Source organism: Netta rufina (assembly GCF_964035555.1).
Source record: "Netta rufina genome assembly, chromosome: 5".
NCBI classification, from domain to species: domain Eukaryota; kingdom Metazoa; phylum Chordata; class Aves; order Anseriformes; family Anatidae; genus Netta; species Netta rufina.
Genome location: NC_140128.1, coordinates 27,885,138 through 27,904,860, shown reverse-complemented (window position 1 = coordinate 27,904,860; position 19,723 = coordinate 27,885,138). Strand labels below are relative to the sequence as shown.

The following is a 19,723-nucleotide window of genomic DNA, read 5'->3' as shown; positions in this document are numbered from 1 at the left end:
GGGCCGGGGCGCCCAAGGGTGAGCTGAGGCAGCAGAGAAAAAACACCTGGCGGGCGAAGCGAAGGGACTGCGGGGCTGGGGGAGAAACGAGTGCAAAACGCTTACGTGGGAGGAGAAAATAATAACGAAGATGCGGCTTTAAAGAGGGAACTGGCACGTGGGGCGCAGGTGAGGCGGCTGAGGCGGGCAGGCAGGAGCCCAGCGCGGCTGACGGGGCCGTGAGGGGCCGGGCGCTAACGGCCGGGAGGGGCGCGCGCCCCCTCACCTCAGGGCCGGCGGGGGGCGGAGCCGTTGGGCGCGGCGGCGCGGGGCCGGGGCCGGGGCCGGGGCCGGGGGGGGGGCGGGACACACCTCCGCGCGCGCGCGCCGCCGTTGGCCGGGCGGCCCGGGGGTGTGCGGGCGGGGGCGGGGCCCGGCGGCGCGCGCGGCGCTGGAGCGGCTTAAGAGGAGCGCGGCGGCGGCGGCGGGCGTCGGGCGGTGGCTGCGCGGCTCCTGCGGCTCCTGCGGCTCCTGCGCCATGGCCCTGCGCGGCGGCTTCGCCAGGCTCCTCCGCGGCCAGGCGGCCCCCGCCCGGCTGCAGCGGCCCCGGCAGGCGCACTCGGTGGCGCTGGTGGGAGCCCCGTTCTCCCGGGGGCAGGTGGGCGCCGGGGCGGGCGGTGGAGGGATGGGGCGGCCGGGTAACGGCTGTGTAACGGCTGTGTAACGGCTGTGTAACGGCTCGCCTTCTCTTTGTCTCGCAGAAACGGCGCGGAGTGGACCACGGCCCCGCTACTGTCCGCGCCGCGGGGCTGCTGGAGCGGCTGGCCGGGCTCGGTGAGGCGCCGGGGGGCCGGAGGGGGGAGTGGGGCCGGGAGGGGGCCGGGGGGGCCGGCCTGAGCCTGGCGCCGTGCTCGCTGCTCGCGGCGGGTCTGTGCCTCTGTCCGTCCCTGTTCCCCAGCTCCTTCCTGAGGCAGCGGCGTGCTGCCGGGTGAGGGGATGCGGAACTTTCTGGAGAAACCTCCAGGCTCGCTTTTCCTTTGTAAGGCTGCACGGGTGGGAAGGTGGTGGTCTGCATCAGCGCCAGGAGCAGTGGGTAAGGAAAGCCGTGCCTTTATTCAGGCTCCAGCTCCTCCCATCCATTGTGTCTGCAAGCTGATGGATACGGTATCGCAGTTTTTAGAAATGTTACACCAGAGAAACTTGACCAAATTCAGGGAATCCTTAATTTAGAAAGCATCGCTGGAGACTGTGTGGTGACGGACTGCAGAGTTGGACCAGCAACAGAAAGAACTTACCCGCTGTGCGTGTGGTTAGCGCTAATACAATCTAGATGCATGAAGAAAAAGGATAATTGCTTAATAACCCTCCGGCAAACTTAATCTGAATTATAAGACCTTTAAAATGGAGGCTATTGTTCTTTGCAGCCCTGTGGGCTTCCTGTGCATATTTCATGATTCACCAGCTGGAAAACCCCAATTTGTGATCAAATGAGTAGACGAGCCTTTCCTCTTTTGTGTTGCGCAAAGTTGAGATGTATGTCTCAGCATCCACGCATATCCGTGGCAGCATTTGAATTCACAGTGAGTGTGATCTGTAACACCACCAAAAATAGAGGGTGTCTGAAGAACCTCTTATATGCTGGGATAAAGGCAGGTCTAGGTGTTACTGAGCCTAAAGGTAGCAAAAACTGACAAGTTACCAGGTTTGAAAGGATACGTAATTTGAGGTAAAAAGATACACAGCAGTGTTTTTGGCAATTGATGATATAATTCTGTGCTGGAAGGCTCAATGTTTCCTTTGAAATAGTTCAGATATTATACTTTCAATTTCACAAGAATCCTTATTTAAAAAACAAGTCATTTGCATAACACAAACTCGTTCCAATAGATATTTGAAGAAGATGAGAAGAAAGCAGGCTATGAGCTTTTTATGGGTTCTAATAACAAAAAAAAAATGCAAGGATAGAAATGAATCAAGTTAAACTCAAATCAGGGGAAGGTAGTGAATACTTCCACTGCTCAGTTGCTTATGGACTGTTTATTACTTAATCAAGTAGTGAACATGGAAATATTCTATTGTTCTTCCCTTAAGATTTTTTTGAAGACTGGGATTTCTTCCTTCTGCGTTTTCAGTTTCATGTTGCTGGCATATTCTTCCACTGGGATAGGGTTTTTTTTCAGTTGGTGTTGATGTTTATACTGCTGCCTGAATTCCCTGCAGCTCTCATCGGAGCAGGTTCAGATAGCACACAAACTGTAACAAATCCTGCTGGGAGGGCCCATCCTGAAGCAATTGCAGTCACCAGCATACACAGCTGTCTATGTTGCAAAGGCAGTCTGCTTGAGGGTTGGGTGGTTGGATGGAGGAGGAAGCTACTGGGTAGCCTTTTGTATTATGCACATCTGTTGTTCATGGAAACTTAATAAATTACTGTTTTTTGTGAGGCTGGCAGGATAGCTTTGCCTGTAGTAATGTGATAATGCTGCTGGTTGGCCTCCTGGGGTGCACTGAACTGGCTGTAAAACTTTAGCTGCTTTTTTCTTTGTCTCTGTTTTTTCTAACACAATGCTTTCTCTTATACATTGAAGAAGGCAATAGAACAATGGTGGTTTTATTATTATTACTACCTTGAGTCTTGTAGTTGCCTGTTCTGTTAGAAGAATTGTTTTCATGGGTCCTTGTTGCTTGTTTTCCGGGAGCAGGTAGGTAATACTGCAGCAGACCAGATTTCTCCTTAAAAAGAAATGTCTGCCTAAGATATAGGGCTTCTATATGTGTTGGTTAGTTCTGAAGCTCTTGTGTCCCCAGAACGTGCTCCCCACCCTGCCATTTCCCTCTCCAGCAGGGATGTTGGAGATTGCTATAGATGTGATTGCGGTGTTTGTCTGTGTCATTATGAGCTTGGAGCTGGGCATGAGGCCAGCGATGGGGAGATGCTTTCCAGCAGAGAAGCAAAGGTGGATTCAGGGCAGTCAGAACAACTATTGATGGGGAAAAGGAGGCAGTGTTCCTATAATGAAATCTGCATGTAGTGACTCTTAAATAAAATCGCACTCAGTTAGTTCAAGTGGAAGAGATTTCTGAGTAGAATCTGCTTGAAACTGCAAGGTTCAACTTGCTCATTTTTCCATCTGTATGTTCAATTTGACCTGTGTAAAATGCTTTTATGGCTGTTTTAGAACTGCAGCATTCAGGTAGTAAGATGCATGCACCATTTGTTTGTTTTAGCCTTATGCTTCAGTACGCTGAATATCAAGGCACCACATGGCTTTTTGTATGCCTGTGTAGCTGATTTAATAACTTCATTTGACTAGAAGTATGTCAGAGAGTGAGAACACCATTATTTTTTGTTCATCCTTTTAGCACTGTATTGCATGGGATGGTGGGGGAAATCTGATCCTCTCACTCTATCCTAATACCTGCTCTCTTACAGTTCTGTTGCAGTCTCCTGAGCTGCTCCTCTACTTTCTACTTCCTGGGAGATCCCTCCCTTGAAAGAGGCTGTAGCTGTAGTCACATGGTGTGATATCTTTTTTGGCCACCTAGGATAATGACTGCTGCTGAACAGCTTGTTTATGCTTAGGCTGAAATACAAGGAGGGAGCTGAGAAGCAGATGGCATCACTAGCCTGTATCAGACTGTCAGAGAGGAGGAGCCTGAGCCACTAGCTTGTCGTCCATCCCCTCGTTAGAAGCAGAGCAAACAATGCTACATGGTGGTAGTAGCTTGAGGTGTACTCAGAGCTAATGTAGCAGGAATCCAACTCCCAAGCCAAAAACAGTGGGTGTGCAAGTCTGTAGCAAGCATAATTTAAAGGATAACTGACTAAGCCTGCAAGGCTTCTTAATCATTCTGGTGATGTCTGTCTTTTGGCTTTGCTCCTTTTCCGAAGGGAAACTAAAATATTAACACCTTAAAGGACTCTTCAATCTTGCCAAAGAAGTAAATATGTTGTATGAAAATAGAAATTCATAACTCTGTGGTGTGGAGGAGGACAGGGTGCACAGTTCTGAGCTTGATCTAAGGTACAGAAGATTTAAAGTATGAAGTCACTTTTTTGTGAATTATTTTTTAAGAGTTTTTTTTTGTTTTTGGACCTCTCAAGCGTACTGTAGATTAAGCAGAGAATCTGATCCACCTTAAATCTGGAGTGTTGCCCAGTTTCTCCCTTCCTTGGAGGAGAAAAGGACCACTCAGATTTTAATAAGCACTAAGTAGCTGTTGTGTTAATCACTACAGCTCTTGAGGTGACTTAGAGCATCTTTGCTGTTGATACCATGGAAACAACTCCAGTACAAAGCATCTTCCCAAGTCTTCATTCATGTATGTTGACTGTTGATTTGTTTTGTTTTTGGTTTGTTTATCTATTTAGAGCTGCACGTGACTGGGTTGCTGAGTTTAGTCAGACTTGGGTTTTTGTTACCCTAGAATGGATTAAAAGAGTTTGGAATTGAGTTGCTTGCTTGATGAGTTGGTAGACTGCAGAGGCATGTGGCCTACAGACAGAAGTAGATTAGGCTTGTCCAAGGGAATAACCATCATGTTACTGTTCTTTTGTTTCACAGGAACAAAGCTCTTCAGTAATAGGATGCAGGAGGTCAGTGTAGTGAAATTTAAGGAGTCTCCTTTGAAAGAGGAAAGGGGCTGCTAATCCCCACGTGACTGGAGATACTCTCCTGCCTTGCCTAGAACCATGGGATCCTGCTGACATCTACTCCTTTAAAAAGCAATTTAACTCTTCTGTCTCACCAACAAATGATGTTATGGCTAGTTTCTGCCTTGATTATAAATCATGAAGCAGCTTCTACGTATCTCCTTTTTTCACCCTAGATCTTCTCAGGTGAAAACTTCAAGAGGAAGATAAATAGTCTTTTAATTGTGCACCAAGGTATGGATAGTAAGTACTAGTACTGGGGTTCAGTAGAGACAGACTGGTAGGAGCTGTAGCTGCTTTAAGAAAGTAATTTTCATCAGCCCATCCAGTAAATATGACTAAGGTATTGAAGAGTTGCCTGTATACTTTAGGACTTCAATATCCTCTTGCTGTTTTGCAACAGATCATATCTGCTAGCTGGCCCTGAGCACAGAAAGCTAAGCTGGAAGTAGCGGAGTGTGTTCTGACACCAGTTATGGCTTATCGTTTTAAATGATGGACACTTTGATATCTGCATGATTACCATTAGTCTTTTAAGTTACTGGAGAAACATCAGCAATGAAAGTAGATGGAGCTTAAGCGTTCCTTGCGATAGGTCAGCAATCCTGTTCCCTTCCCCATACCGATGAAATACACAATCTACTACTTTTTCTTCACTCTGGAAAGCCCTTGGGCAGCCTTCGATTTCCCACCTCCATTTGGCTGATGTGTATTACAGATTGTACGTTATTCATAAAGTAGGCTTCAAAAGAAACTTAGTGAACTTAAAATTCAAGCACCTTGTGTGCTTTAATTTTTCATCATACTAGTTAATTTTTAGGGGTGTTTAAATTAAAGCTAAACTGATGCAGATCAGGAAGCTTGAATCAATTATTTCTTCTTTAGTCTTGCAGTAAACAGAGATGATCAAAGAATAGAGTTCCTCAAGGTTTTTGTATTTGTAGTTCTATGGGGGATGCCCTGCATCCTTGTATTACAAAATCAGTTTTAATGCATGGCTTAGTGTATTATGAGTAAAGAAATTCAGCACTCACCTGCACTTATTCTAATCTACAATCTGTTATATACATATATATATATATATATATATACTTACTATGAATGGTGTTGAAGGAGAGGAGTTATTGGGGAGGGACAAAAAGAGATAATTGGAAAAGCTAGATAACGAATTGTTTTTTGATCTGCTTTACAGTGCATGGAATCTTTTATTGCTTTCATATTCACTTAGCTCTGTCTCTTTGTGGACTCGCAAGAACAAGGCACCTATGATAGGTATGTGCTTGTGTGGGTATGATACAGAGGATTACTTTCAGATGGAAGTCTTACATTTCAGTTATAAAAACTATCTAGTGAAAAGCAGAGTATGAAGCACCAACATCAAATGCAGAATTTGAAATCTGTCATTATAGTATAAAGAAACGAGATGGTCTGATACTAGTTTCTGGTAGCAGCTGAAAGAGAGGGAGACATCTTCAATAAGCTCTAGTATGTTCTGTTCTTCTGCCCTTGGTTTATTAGTTAACCCCTTAAGATAACACAACTATTTGCTTTTGCAACAGTCTAAAGCACGAGGAGCTTCTGGTGGAGGAAAGCTGTTTCGATATTATGACGTCCTACATCTGTAAGAGCTTACGTGCTGTCAGGAACTGTTTCTGGGTTAAGCACATTGGAAGGGAAGTGGAACTGTGCTGGGCTTTGTCAATGGAGTGACAGAGCACAATAGCTGCAGCCTTGTCTCCTCTCTGATGCAAGCTGCAGTACAAATGTTTCCCAACACCTGATGCTGACGTTTTTGAAGACCTCTTCAGGTCAAGTGTACTGGTGTACTAGATTTCGTAAGTGATTAAGGTTATAAAGGTATCAAAGGGAATTGAGGTAGCTGCTTAATTTGGGGTTGGAAAAACACTTTTTGGCTAATTGTATACAAAGGACATCTTCAGACTACAGATTTGTGGTACGGGTTGGAGTTGAGTTTTTGGTTTTTGTTGTTACTGTATGAGCAGAAGCCTTTTAAACAGGTACTGATACTGAAACTTCGTCTAAAAGCAGACCTGTCTGAATGCTAAAAGGAGGGTGGAAATTCCTGAGACATGAACTTCCCTCAGTGAAATTTTGTAGCTGAAAACCACTGAACTATCAAATCATAGAATCACAATTTCCTGAGTTGGAAGGGACCCGTAAGGATCATTGAGTCCAATTCCTGGCACCACACAAAGTGTCTACATCTAATAGATTTCTTCCAGTAGATGTATATTAAAGAGAATTAGACAGTGCATAATGAGCTTCATAGCAAAAGGGTTTATGATTAAACTAGGTTGCTAGAGCTTTGGTCCCTTTTAGTGGGAACCTTGCTAGCCTAGTTTCATTCATATAAAACAAAAGTATGCCCTTGCTTACATGTTTTTACATACCCACTTCCTCAGATGAATTTGGAGGGTTAAAACTGTCTTAAAATAGGTTTCAGAATGCACTGACCATAATGAAACAGTCATTTGTTTGCTGTTGTGCAATGCTTTGCCCGTGTCTCAGAGAAAGGGTTACGAAGTAAAGTCCATGTGAGTCACTAAGCGTATACTGAAAAGGATGGTAACAGCTTATAGTCCTCCTTATTCACAGGAAGTAAAATGTCTATAAACATTGTTCATAATACTGCTTCCTGAAAAGCCCTTCTGTGCTAAGGCTGTAATCTGAGAAAACAGCTCTGTTGCATAAGCAGGAGTGATGCTTTCATGTGAGTGGTTTTATATAATACATAGCACAAAGTGAGATGTGCTGACAGCAATGTTTCTAAATCCTGCTGGACTACTTATATTTCCTCTTCTGGGTTTCCAAATTAAATTATGCCATTAATTTATTCCCCCCCCCCAGTCCACAAACATCCAATGTAAACAGGCAGTACCAAGAGATCACTTCTACGTCATGCTTTTGTTTCAGCTCCTGTTTGCTGCCTAGGGGACTCACTATAACTGTATTACAGTAGCATGCCATTGGGCAATGTCAGCTCAGCAGCCAGCCTGGATGTTGCAAGATGAATTCCCTTCTGTCAAATTCCTGCTTATGGCTCTGGTGCAGCATCCTAGTAGAAAGAGGATGGGGAGGCTTTCCCTGCTGCTACCCAGATGTTTTTCAGTTGAATGCTCCCAGACTTCAGTCATCGGCTTTTACAGAAAAATTTTTTTCTCTAAATCTATGCTGCAAAATGACTTGCTATAGTAACTACTACCTGCTGTGAATGCTGAATAAAAGACCTGTATTGTGCTTAAGATGATAGGAAATGAACATGGCCGTTGCCAGATACTGCTTAGCAAGCTATCTTATGACCCAGTTTTAGGCATCATTAGGTTGAGCCTTAGTGCTCCAGTGCTACGTTGCTAGCTTATTTGAAAAAGCATGCAGGAGACTTCACTTTCCGAAGTATGTTTTTACTTTGTATTTCTAATTTTTCCCCCCTTCTCCAATTACAAGTTAGGTGCCTAATTTTGAAAAAAGCTCATTTTTCTTTACCAGTTAAAGTTCTGGTTCTGGTCATGCAGGCTGTATGACCATTTCCTAATCTGTCTTGCTCAAAAAAAGTAGAGCTACGAAGGATCTTTTGTACAAAATATTTCAAGCTCATGTTCATTTTTGGCTGAAGTGTGTAGCCGAAAAGCTCTGCTGATTGACAACCTGACACGGAGGCAATGAGCCACTAAGGATTGTACTCTTCTGCTGCAGGAAAGAGATGTTTGTTTTCACACAATCATTCATACCAGCAGGAGGACTGTGTGCTAGTATGCACACTTATGCAATTATACTGTGCTCATATTCAGACAGACACCTTCATCTCCCTGATACATCTTTCAAGCTCCTATAACAGCAAAAGTTGAATTGAGCCACTTTTTCCCTTGCTTGAAAAAGTGATCACCATTTTAAAATGGGTAGTGAGCCAGTGTGCTGATAAAGCTGAGTTGTATGGATTTGATTAAACATTTTCTGCAGTGTTGGTAATTCACTCATTAATTGAACAAATTACACCAAAATGAAAACTTTCTGTTAGAGCTTTGGAGTGCAGTAAAAGTCTTTTAATCATATTTAATTTAATAGTCTTTAGTTACTAGCAAAATATCTGCGGTGTTAGTTTTTAAGTACTGAATGGTACTGCTTCATTTAAAAAGAAAGCCTCAATCCAAAAATCTTAGTTTGAAAGTATTTCTGCTTGAAGTTTTTTTTTTTTTTTTTTTTTTTTTTTTTAAAAAGTAACTTGAGGGTGCTTTTTACTGTAAAATTAGTAAAATGGGTGGGTAGCAAGGGTGGAGGAACTGAGGTTTTTATAACATTTCCCTGATTTCTGTAAAAAAAAAAAAAAAAAAGCTAAGGTAGAGACTGGTACACAGGAGGTAATATCTATGAAGCTGTTATTGATGGTTGGGGGGTGGAGTGTTAGAGCTTGGGCAATTGGTGTTTTCATCTCTCTTATTAGCTAACACTTTTTTGTGTGGCTTTGACAGATAATACAATTATGTCCGAAACAAAAACACCTGCTGGCAAGTCTGCACAGCTGGTGGGGAAAAGAAATTGGTTTCACTCTATGTAACCTGATTATGTCACAGATGCAATGAATTTGCTGGTCACAGCCCAACTTTCTCCTGTGTTTGTTTTCAAACAAAAAAATAAAAGTTTCACACAGCAGAACAAATATCTCTGATCACTGAAGTAGGTACCATACTGTTTCTGACCAAACCTGACCAGCTGTGTTGAAGTGTGCGTGCTGTTTTTAATAAACGTAAGGAAGCTAGTTTTGTTGTTTGCCCACATCTTTCTCCAGTTCTGAGAACTTGGATCACCTGCTTGAAAAGGTGCACATATATTCTTCCTGTTAATTTCCTATGCTGGTCTAAGAAGCTGTTTAAGATACTAATAGCTATACACATAGAATAACCCCAACTACCAAAGGAAGTAAGGGGTGGTAAATTATGGAACTCTTTCATTAATAGCCAAATAACAGCAAGATACAGTAGACTGCACTGTACTACAGCATGTCTATCCATCTAGTAACTTCTGTTGGGCAGTGAAACTCAATCAAGAAAGACTTAGTTTTTAAACCTCGTTAAATCAAAACTATGTACATGCAGATCATGTGGCAAGTAATTCAGATCTTTTAAGCATTTGACCATCAAAGACACCTCAATGAGAACTGAAGAAAGGACTTTAGTAGCCCTGGCAATTTGACATGGATTCTTTTATTTTGTTCAGTAAGCACTAAGCACATGCCAATTTTAATTTCTTTCTGTTCAATCCTAAAAAGTACATGTTCACATACTTCTAATCACCTCAGGATGCATGGCTTGCTTATGTACTGCTCTGTCATTCATTAAACTTTCCACTAGGGTTGTTCAATCATAGCTTCCAAAACCCTAGGCATATTAAAAAAAAAAAAAAAAAAAAAAAAGATCTAGAGACTGTATGCTCCTTAAAAATATGCTCTTTAAAATCTTCTGTATGTGTATATATATATGCTATATATAGTAGGAAGAGAAGATATAAAACTTTTAGGATCCAGTTAGGGCTTACTTCTGAGATAACCAAGGGAGAGCTCCCCAGGGAGTCACCCAGGGAAGCCTGAGCTACCCTCTGCGAGTACATAAACACAGTGGGCCTAAATAAGAGGGAAACACAAAGCTGAGAAAAGAAGCTGCTACAAGGTTTATGAACTCCACATGAACAACAATAAACTTTTGAAGATGGCATCTATTGTTTTTAACAGACATTCTGCTTTTTATAAAAAACAGAGGCATCTTCCTATAGGATGTGTAGGAGTACTGTTTGTGCAAAATGTGGACAAGTTCCCAGAATCCTTGACCCTAAAATTGTGTGGCCATCTCTGAGATATATACATATATATGTATGTATGTATGTATCTCCATCCCAGTTGTTTCTTACAGTCACCATTGGGTTCATATGGCTTACATGTTTTGTGTTTGTTTTTTTTTTTTTTTCTTTTAATTCAGGGACTGAACCAGGTTATTCTGCCTTACAAATAGTGTTGGGAAGAGTAAAGAAGGAAAAATAAAAAAATCTTGAGCACAAGTGATGCTCCTTTAAACATGCATCTTATCTGACGTGTTTGTTCTGCTTTGAGGATACCCTGAAGAGTCTTAAAGTGCTATGAAAGATGGCGTGGTTGGCTCTTTGTTTTACACTGGTCTAGAGACAGAACTTCGTGGTATAGTTCCCTTTTGTTCTCTTTCACCCTTTAATGGGTAAAAATACTGTGATGTGCTGTATGTCCTGTAAGAAAACAAGCCTTATGTGGCAGTTCTTTTCTCTGTTACATGGTATAACATGCTGTCAATGAACACAGCTGCTTGGTTGCAGATTTATTCCCCACAGATGTCAGCAGTTATTAGATGAAAGGACTGTGGAAAACTTTAACTTGTACAGCATCTTCTAAAGCTCTTGATACCTACTGACTAATGCAGTGCCTTGGAGTCTTATTCCCCAAACTTGTCTTCTAAGCATACTCGGGTACTTTCATCAGACCTTTAATACTGAAACGAGCAACAGCATGCATGGGCCACAGAAGTAGTCTTGAGGGAAGAAACACACAAAAAAAGGAAAAAAGTAAAAAGAGATCTTTGAGATATGTATGATGAATGGCAAAGTCACTAAGATTAGATAGCACACTGAAATCTGAATAACATGAGCTCAGAATTCCAGAGCTGTTGTCCTGCGGGCTATTTAGGTACTGCTTGAGGGTGGGAAAAAAATTCTGTTGTATGCCTGGGATGTCTTTTGAGAACCATGCAGTGGTATGTCATGGTCCAGCTTATTGCTTTAAGTATCTGTAGATAATGAGCTTTCTTGTAGACTAGCTGATGCTGCGTTCATTTAATCCTTTGTCAAGTACCTGTGCTCAGCTTCCCTGTTCTCTCCTAGCAAATGTATGTCCACATATGTCCTTGCCATAGAAAATACGCTTGCCTATTTCCCAGTAGCCTAAGTCTCACAAGTGACTCAACCGTTTTCCTTTGTTCTGCTCAGTCCAAAATCCTTTCAAATGATGATAAACTCATGTTTTTGTCAATGCTACTTTAATCTTATTTCCACCAGGGAAACTCACAGAGCCTTTTTCATAGATATTAAGGTAATGGTTTAATGGAAATGAGGCAGAGATCACACAGTCCCTAGTGGGATATTTTTCCATGCTGATTTGCTTGCCTTAATTTTTCAAAGCTCCTTGAATGCGTTGAAAGCGTTGAATGGCTAAAGGCAAAATGTCAAGCTGTAGCCTGGATGCTTTGAACTGTGAACAGACTGTAGTGATTGAGGAACAAATTAGGGAGGCATGACTGGTATTACTTTTGGTGTAGCTGTAAATACCTTTTACAGTTCTCATCAGTGCCTGCAGCAAATAGGCCTATCTGAAACTGAGGCTCTGGCCTGTCAGATCTGAAAGACTGTTATGAAAGCACATGGTGTTGGGCAGCAGAACTTCAAAGGGTAAGCTCCAAGATGTGCATGGAAGAGTTAAGATGCAGCCAATTAAACTCCTTCTCTGTTGGGTGGGAGAGGGGAAATGCACCCAAAAATGTTCCCTTGTTTCCTAATCTCTGAAGGAACTTGTTTTCAGAGTAAGTGGATAGAAATTCCTATTAGGAAAGGCTAAAGACCCAGAATGTTGTCACGTTTCAAGAGCCATTTAAATTGTAATTTGCAATGACAGGATCTCAAAAGGGGGTTGGGATTGAAGTCCCAGAATTAAAACGTCTTCCAGAACATCTTGCACTGAGAAAATGGTCAGGTTCTCTTACAAAACTAGTTGCTCGGGAGTTCTTTACGAAAAGTTCCTTTATTGTTTACTTGATGCTCTTGTGCCTGGATTTTCATGGGATTCAAAAATGGAGAGTACCAGTTAGGACTCAGCTATATTTGTTGAAATGTAGTCCTAGGTCCTTAGTCTTTCAGCAACTAAGCTCATGTAAGGTTGTGTACAGCTTGGCTAATTAGGAAGACAGTAATACAAACTACACTTTTTTGTGCTAAAATTACAAATAATTAAATTAAAACATTTTTAGGTGACTTTATATGATTGGCCTATATCATTGCAAAATTAAAGTGACAATATTATCTTAAGATTTCTAATTTGTAAAGTTGTGAGATGTTTGTTTGCAAGGGTATGCAAATATTCAAATGAATCATTTCCCTTCCTGTTCCCTTCAAACTTGCCTGACTGATTTTTGAGGGGACATTATTTTGAATGTTTCTTTGGGCACTTGTTTAGTAACTTCACTTCCTCCTTTTGCTGTTGTGCTTCCAGGATGCCAAGTGTATGACTTTGGAGATCTGAATTTCACTCAAGTTCCCAACGATGAACTGTACAACAACCTGATCTCGTACCCACGGTCAGTGGGGTTAGCCAGCCAGGTGCTGGCTGATGCTGTAAGCAGAGCAGTAGCTGCTGGACACAGCTGTGTCACTATAGGAGGAGATCACAGGTGAGCTCACGAACTAGGAGCAATTAGTGGTGTGTGTTGCGGGTTGAGGCTTGAAGGGGAATGTAAGAATTTAAATAAGAAAATAGGAGGACAGCGAGAATAACTTGGGGGTCATTTCCTGGCAGTACCATAGAAGCATTTTGATGTTACTGCTGGGGCTTTTAGTGTGGGACAGAAAAGTCAGTTATAAAAACCTGGCCTTCTAAAGACAGCACTGCTTAATTCCAGACTGTTCAGCAATCTGCAAACATACAAATTAAATTTTTTTCTTTGGGAAAGTTTGTGTGATCAGGTCCTTCTAGAAATTGTTGCAGGTTTGTTTGTTTGTTTTCTGAATGCTGAGTGATACGTCTGTTCTGCACCCTCTGCTCTCAGGATGTCAGCTCTTTGGATTGATTTGTAATGCCCACACATAGACCACTTTTCCACAGCTGCTATATGTCAGACTGTCTTTTTCTTCTTTTTCACTAACTTTTGGTGTGAGAATTGGTTGAAGAAGGTAGGGCATCTAAGAATGAATTGAGTTTTGAAGGTGATACGGCAAAATGGGTGAACAGCAGAATTGATGAGTTAGCATATTAGATTTTTCTGAGTTTGGTGCTAGAACATTGGAAGTTTAGAGCATGGGAAGGGTGACGATGGAAAGAGAGAAAATGGCTCTTTCTAATCTTTCATTACAAATACTGTCCTGTGGAGTTACTTGGGAGTGGGCATGTCATGCAGTTTGTATGGGACACACCCTTTGCTCATCATCAGGAGTGTCTGATGTGTTGAAACATGACTGTTACTGTCTGAAGTTGCAGAGACTTCCCGTTTCTCCTTCAGAACAAGGACAATGTTTTGCACACTTGACTAAAGACCTTCCTACTTTACTTGCAGCTTGGCACTTGGTTCTGTCAGTGGCCATGCACGGCAGTGCCCACACCTCGGCGTGATCTGGGTGGATGCGCATGCTGATATCAACACCCCTCTTACAACTCAGTCTGGAAACCTCCATGGACAACCTCTTTCGTTTCTCTTGAGAGAGCTTCAAGATAAAGTAAGTGTCTTACTTGTACGGTTAGCCTACATTGAAATCCTCTGAGCATTCTACTTTTTCTGGCATGAGGTGCTTTCTTAAGTGTTGCAAATGCAGGCCTTTTTTATCTGAGTACAAGCAATAGTATGTATTGTTTGTGTGTATATATGTGCATATTTGTGTGCAAATGCACGTAAATATATGTACATATGCCTAGACTTAGAACCAAGAATGAGAAAAAGCTTTTATTTGGGTTAGCACTCCTGTGAGTTGTACAGAAAGCAAGGGCTGACCCAAGTCCACGTGGCAGCTGACCATGGTGCCAGTCTGCATAATGACTTGAGTTGGTGCCGAGGCTGTGCAACAGCAGCACCAGGAGGAAAAAAGGGAACCTCCCCCCAGCTGAGCCTGTGAGAGCTGCGCTGAGCTCACCTCTGGTGACAGCTGGCTCCTGCATACCTTGCATGCCTCTTCTGCTTAGTTTGGCTCTTGCATGTTTTGACAACCTTGGGGCCTGACATGGGCTGTTCCTGCATGATTCCTGGCTGCTCTAGGGTTAGTGCTACTGGCAAATCGGGACAGCTAGACCAGGTTACAAGTGTTTTTAAAGATAGTCTTTGTCTTTGAAAGAGGTAAAGTTGTCAAAGAGCCATTTACCGAGGCATATGGAATGTGTGTGGCTGTGTTTTGCTGCTGTCAAGATGCTAAAAGCAGTAGGTTGGCACAAGGCCTTTATGTCCTTTTGGACTTATCTGAAGACTGTTTCTCCCTCTGGGGCCCCCAGCACAAGAAGGACATGGGCCTATTTGAGTGGACCAGAGGAGGGCCCCAAGGATAATCAGAGGACTGGAGCACTTCCAGTGAAGAAAGGCTGAGGGAATTGGGGTTGTTCAGCCTGGATAAGAGAAGGTTCTGGGGAGACCATATAGCAGCCTTCCCGTACCTGAAGGAGGCCTACAGGAAAGATGGGGAAGGAACTCTTTATCAGTGTAGCGGCAGGACAAGGGGTAATGTTTTCACACTAAAAAAGGGCAATGAGGCACTGAAGCAGGTAGCCCAGAGAAGCTGTGGATGCCCCATCCCTGGAGCTGTTCAAGGCCAGGTTGGATGGGGCTTGGAGCAACCTGGTCTGGTGAGGGGTGTCCCTGCCCATGGTAGGGGGGTTGGAACTGGGTGGTCTTTACGGTCCCTTCCAACCCAAACCACTGGGTGATTCTAGAAATACCTGTGGCATCTATGGAGACACTTATAGGGGTAGCCTATGCATTTGCCAATAGCTGGGGCCTTTGCAGAAGGAACTTTGATAGCAACAACAATCTGCATCTGCTAAAGTTTAGGCTGAAGAGTGGAAAGAGGATTAGCAACTGCACATAGAGAATGGACACTAACTGGGTCTGCAGACTCTTGATTTTATTCTGGAACTCTGCTCTGCCAGCTGTCTTGTTTTTTTCCTGATAAATCTTGTTGGTGCTGTGTTGATGGAAGAATGCTTCTTCCAAATAAGATCAAGAGTGTTGAATGCTTTTATGGCTATTGAATAGATAATTGCATTAGTACCTGTCTGGCATAGAAAGACTGCTGTTATCTGGTAAAGCTCTTCTGCTATTCTCATCCAAATTCATTTGAATGAATTCTATCTACAAGTGAACAGTGTCATCTGGTGCTTTTAAACATTTCCCTCTTTCTAATAATTCTTGTATGGTTTCTGCAAATGTGCTAGAATTCCCAAAGTAATGCAAAATGAATGGGACTTCTTGAAATATCCCCAGGACATGAGAAGGCTAATGTAGAAGGCTGCTGAATTTCTTGTTAATTTCCCATAAGTTAAAGGGGGTGACTTTTATTTGGCAGTTGTGCCCACTTCTGTAGGAAAGTTAGAGCAAAAGAAAATAATATCAGGTTTGAAGCTCACCTAAGGTGAACGTTGTATGTCTTAGAACAAAGCCAAAGTAACAAATATATATATGTATAAATATTTATGTATATATATTTTATAATGAGTGCTTATTTAGTCCCAATATAAATAAATATAACTACAGGTGTGTTATGACTTTAAAAATAAATTCAAATATTGTCACTAGTCTATATTTAGTAATTAAGAAGCATATGAGGGAGGGAAACAAAGTCTTATTGTTGTATTGGCTCTATACATTTATTGTTAAGTGCATGATTTAAGTGATACAGCTGGGTATCTAGCGTCTTGTAATTTCCCAATATATGCACTGATGCTAAATAGCTATTGCCGGTGGATTTGGGCTTTTCATTCCCTCTCTTCAGCCTAGAAAATGCAAAATTAAAAACTTCATCCATTAACATTCAGCTCAGGTAAAATGGTATGACATAGTCAGGGATGGATTAAATCCGGAAGCCAAACTCTTGAGTGCTGAACTCTTCTCTGTAGAGGCAGAGAAAGGATGCTATAAATAAAGTTTTGAGGGAAGTATTAAATACAGGTTTGTTATATATGTCATTAAACTAATCTGATAAAAAACTTTGCTTGCAGGTACCACAGCTTCCTGGTTTTTCCTGGCTAAAGCCCTGCCTTTCTGCATCAGATATTGTGTACATTGGTTTGAGAGATGTGGATCCTGCTGAATAGTAAGCTGATTTAAAGGATTTTTGTAAACTCTGAAATCATGGGCTTCTATCCATATTTGGCTGTTCACAAGGGTTGTTGCTAGGTTTAAGTTTAAGCCAGTAATGATTTATTTTTTTTCAATTCTATTCTAACAGCTATATTTTGAAAAACTATGACATCCACTATTTCTCCATGAGGGATATTGATCGCCTTGGGATTCAGAAAGTTATGGAAAGAACATTTGAACAACTGATGCGCAGGTAACAAACTACGGGTCTGATGTACTTAAAGTACTCTGTCATCTGCTCACTGAGTATCTACTTTCCAGAAAGTTATGTAGGTGAAGGTCACTGTTGATGTAAGGCAGCCTAACAGAACTGTGAAAGTGTCCAGTAAATAGTAAAGTCTTAGCACTTAATTTAGTCCTTGACTTCCACACATCTCAAAATCAAGCATTTCAGAGTGTTTGGCAAACATACAACCATACAACTGTGTTGACTGGTAGAACCTGTTGTATATTATTTGTCCTATTTCTTGAGGAATCCTGTGTTTTGCTGCAGTTTAAAAGGGTTGAATCCACTCTGCGCCTAGAGTATCCCTTTAAAATATTTATATTAATTATATAAATATAATAATATATTTATTACACACAGCTATATATACATGTATATATGAACTGACAGTACCTGAATTCAGCTGTCAGTACATGAGGTAAAAGCATTTTATGGCTTCTTCTTCTTCAGACTATGCTCACGTATCTTGTCCTGATGATAGTTGCTATTTGTAGTTCAACTAGCGAAGATCACTTAAACTACACCTTTACTTGAGTTCAATACTGAAGTCTTTGCTCACCTTGTTTGATTTTGCTGAACAAGGTCAGGGAGCAAATCATGTTAGAAGGCATAGGGACACAGGGAGAGGATCAAAACTACAAAGGATAACCTTCTGAACTGCATGCTTTTGTATCTAAAGGTGTGATCACGTTTTCTAGCTGCAGCTGTGCCAAGTAGAAAAACCTGCTAATCCAGATAACCATGTGCAGTAACTTGGAAGTACAGAGCCCACTACTTTAATAGCTCATCTGAGTGACAAGCATTGTCCTAGTAAGCTCTCATAGACTGCCAGATTCCTGCAGTAAAGCCACGCACCTTTGGGGTTTGAGATCATCCTTTGCTTTCTCTATCAACTAGGCTTATGTGGCAGTTTGGAGCCTTCAACCACCCTTCTATGGAAACCCTCGAGCTTTGTTGCTTTCTCCATCTTAGACACCATGCAAATCCGTGTTTCAGCCTTTTAACCTTTCTGAACAAGAGGAGGGAAGGCTGGATTCTATCGTATTTCTCTATGGTCTTGCAGCCAAATCAAGTCAGAGCAGATTCTCAGTGAAAACTGAAAGACAAACTTCTTTTCTTCCCAATGCACATTAGAGAAAGTTCTGAGCTAAAAGATGTTTCAGAAAATCCAAAGAATAAAAGTATATATATTTCCCAAATATATATGACATGGTGTAGGACTTATGGGAGGGACCTTTAACATCATGCAACATGATGCTACTTTGCTGATCAGACTGGACAGTAAAAAATACAAGTTTTTAACATTGCTTTTCTTGTCTTATTGTCTCCAGGAGACAGAGACCTATTCACCTGAGTTTTGACATCGATGCTTTTGATCCCTCACTGGCTCCAGCAACTGGGACTCCTGTTCTAGGCGGATTAACTTACAGAGAAGGCATGTACATCGCAGAGGAAATACACAACACAGGTAAGAGTTGACTGATATTTTTGCACTAAATCAGGACAAGGACAAACCACATACAGCCCATACTAGATATGTTTTTCTTGTATAATTAGCTACTAAGATGAATGTACCCATAACTCAGATGCCTAGGAAGTAAATTCAACCTTTACTAAGGGAAAAACAAATCTTACCATTAGGCAATACCCCAGGAGATGGAAGCAGCTTAAATCAACTTCAGTTTTACCAAGAGTAAATAAAGTGCATATGCTTATAGACAACTAATGCCACAAATGGCTTGGTCACTTTGTAAAATACTGTCCCCCCTATTCCTATCCACATTAGGACCGATGCAAAAACCGAGCACCTGGGGAAAAGGATGCAAATGATTTTGAACAGTTCAGAATTCCTACTGTAGGATTTAAGGCTAGCAAATCAACTTTTAATCAATTATACACTGCAGTTGACATAATATGAAGATCCTCCTCCTTCTGCCATGAAGGTTTCATTTAATTTGTTTTAACAATGAATACTTTACAGTAAAAGATGGTACAGGGAAAAAGAAAAGAAAACAGACTTCAACAGAATCATGACTGGGATGGCAAAATTACTATGTAAGATTATTTTACATCCCCTAACTTTTGGATTAAGAGAAAGCAGAATTAAAAAAAAAGAGTGCACCTCAGAAACATAGGTGGAACATCAAAGTTGGTTTTCCTGAATGCTAAAAGCAGGGATGAGTGAGGTAGTGATGATGTAAGAAAACTAAAGATAAACCACAAACTTGCATCTAAGAACAACGACTTTTTCCCTCACTTGAGCCCATTTTACTTGTGCGTGGGTACAATTGGTCACAAGTTTCAGACTTGCTACACAGAGTGAAAGGCTACAAAAGAAACCCTATTACAGATTTAACCCTTTTTCACAATAATAAAGCTGCAAATAATTTTCACAGGAATGCTTTCAGCTGTAGACATGGTGGAAGTCAATCCCCTGCTTGGAGCTTCTCAAGAGGAAGTGAATGCAACTGCTAGCCTTGCAGTCGATGTGATAGCAACGTGCTTTGGACAGACGAGAGAAGGGGCACACACTGCTTTTGATGAACTCCCAACACCTAGTTCTCCAGATGAATCTGACAGTGAAGAGCAAGTGCGGATTTAGGAACCCAAAGTGCTGGGTATGTTGGACATTAAATAGCTCTACTGAGGCACTTGAGGGGGTAGTTTAACACTTGGCAAATACTGTTAACTTCTCAATTTTTAAATAAACTAGCTTTTCCACTTGAT

General features: G+C 41.8%; 1 protein-coding gene across 1 annotated transcript; it reads left to right on the top strand.

Annotated features, from left to right (window-relative positions):
* Positions 1 to 517: 517 nt before the first annotated feature.
* On the top strand, positions 518 to 19,676 carry ARG2 (arginase 2; the record flags this gene model as incomplete). The annotated part of the gene is made up of 8 exons (XM_084287347.1): positions 518 to 637; positions 741 to 813; positions 12,930 to 13,107; positions 13,987 to 14,146; positions 16,629 to 16,723; positions 16,859 to 16,963; positions 18,328 to 18,464; positions 19,393 to 19,676. 8 exons carry the CDS (start codon positions 518 to 520, stop codon positions 19,596 to 19,598), a joined length of 1,074 nt encoding a protein of 357 aa, XP_084143473.1. The 3' UTR covers positions 19,599 to 19,676.
* Positions 19,677 to 19,723: the final 47 nt, after the last annotated feature.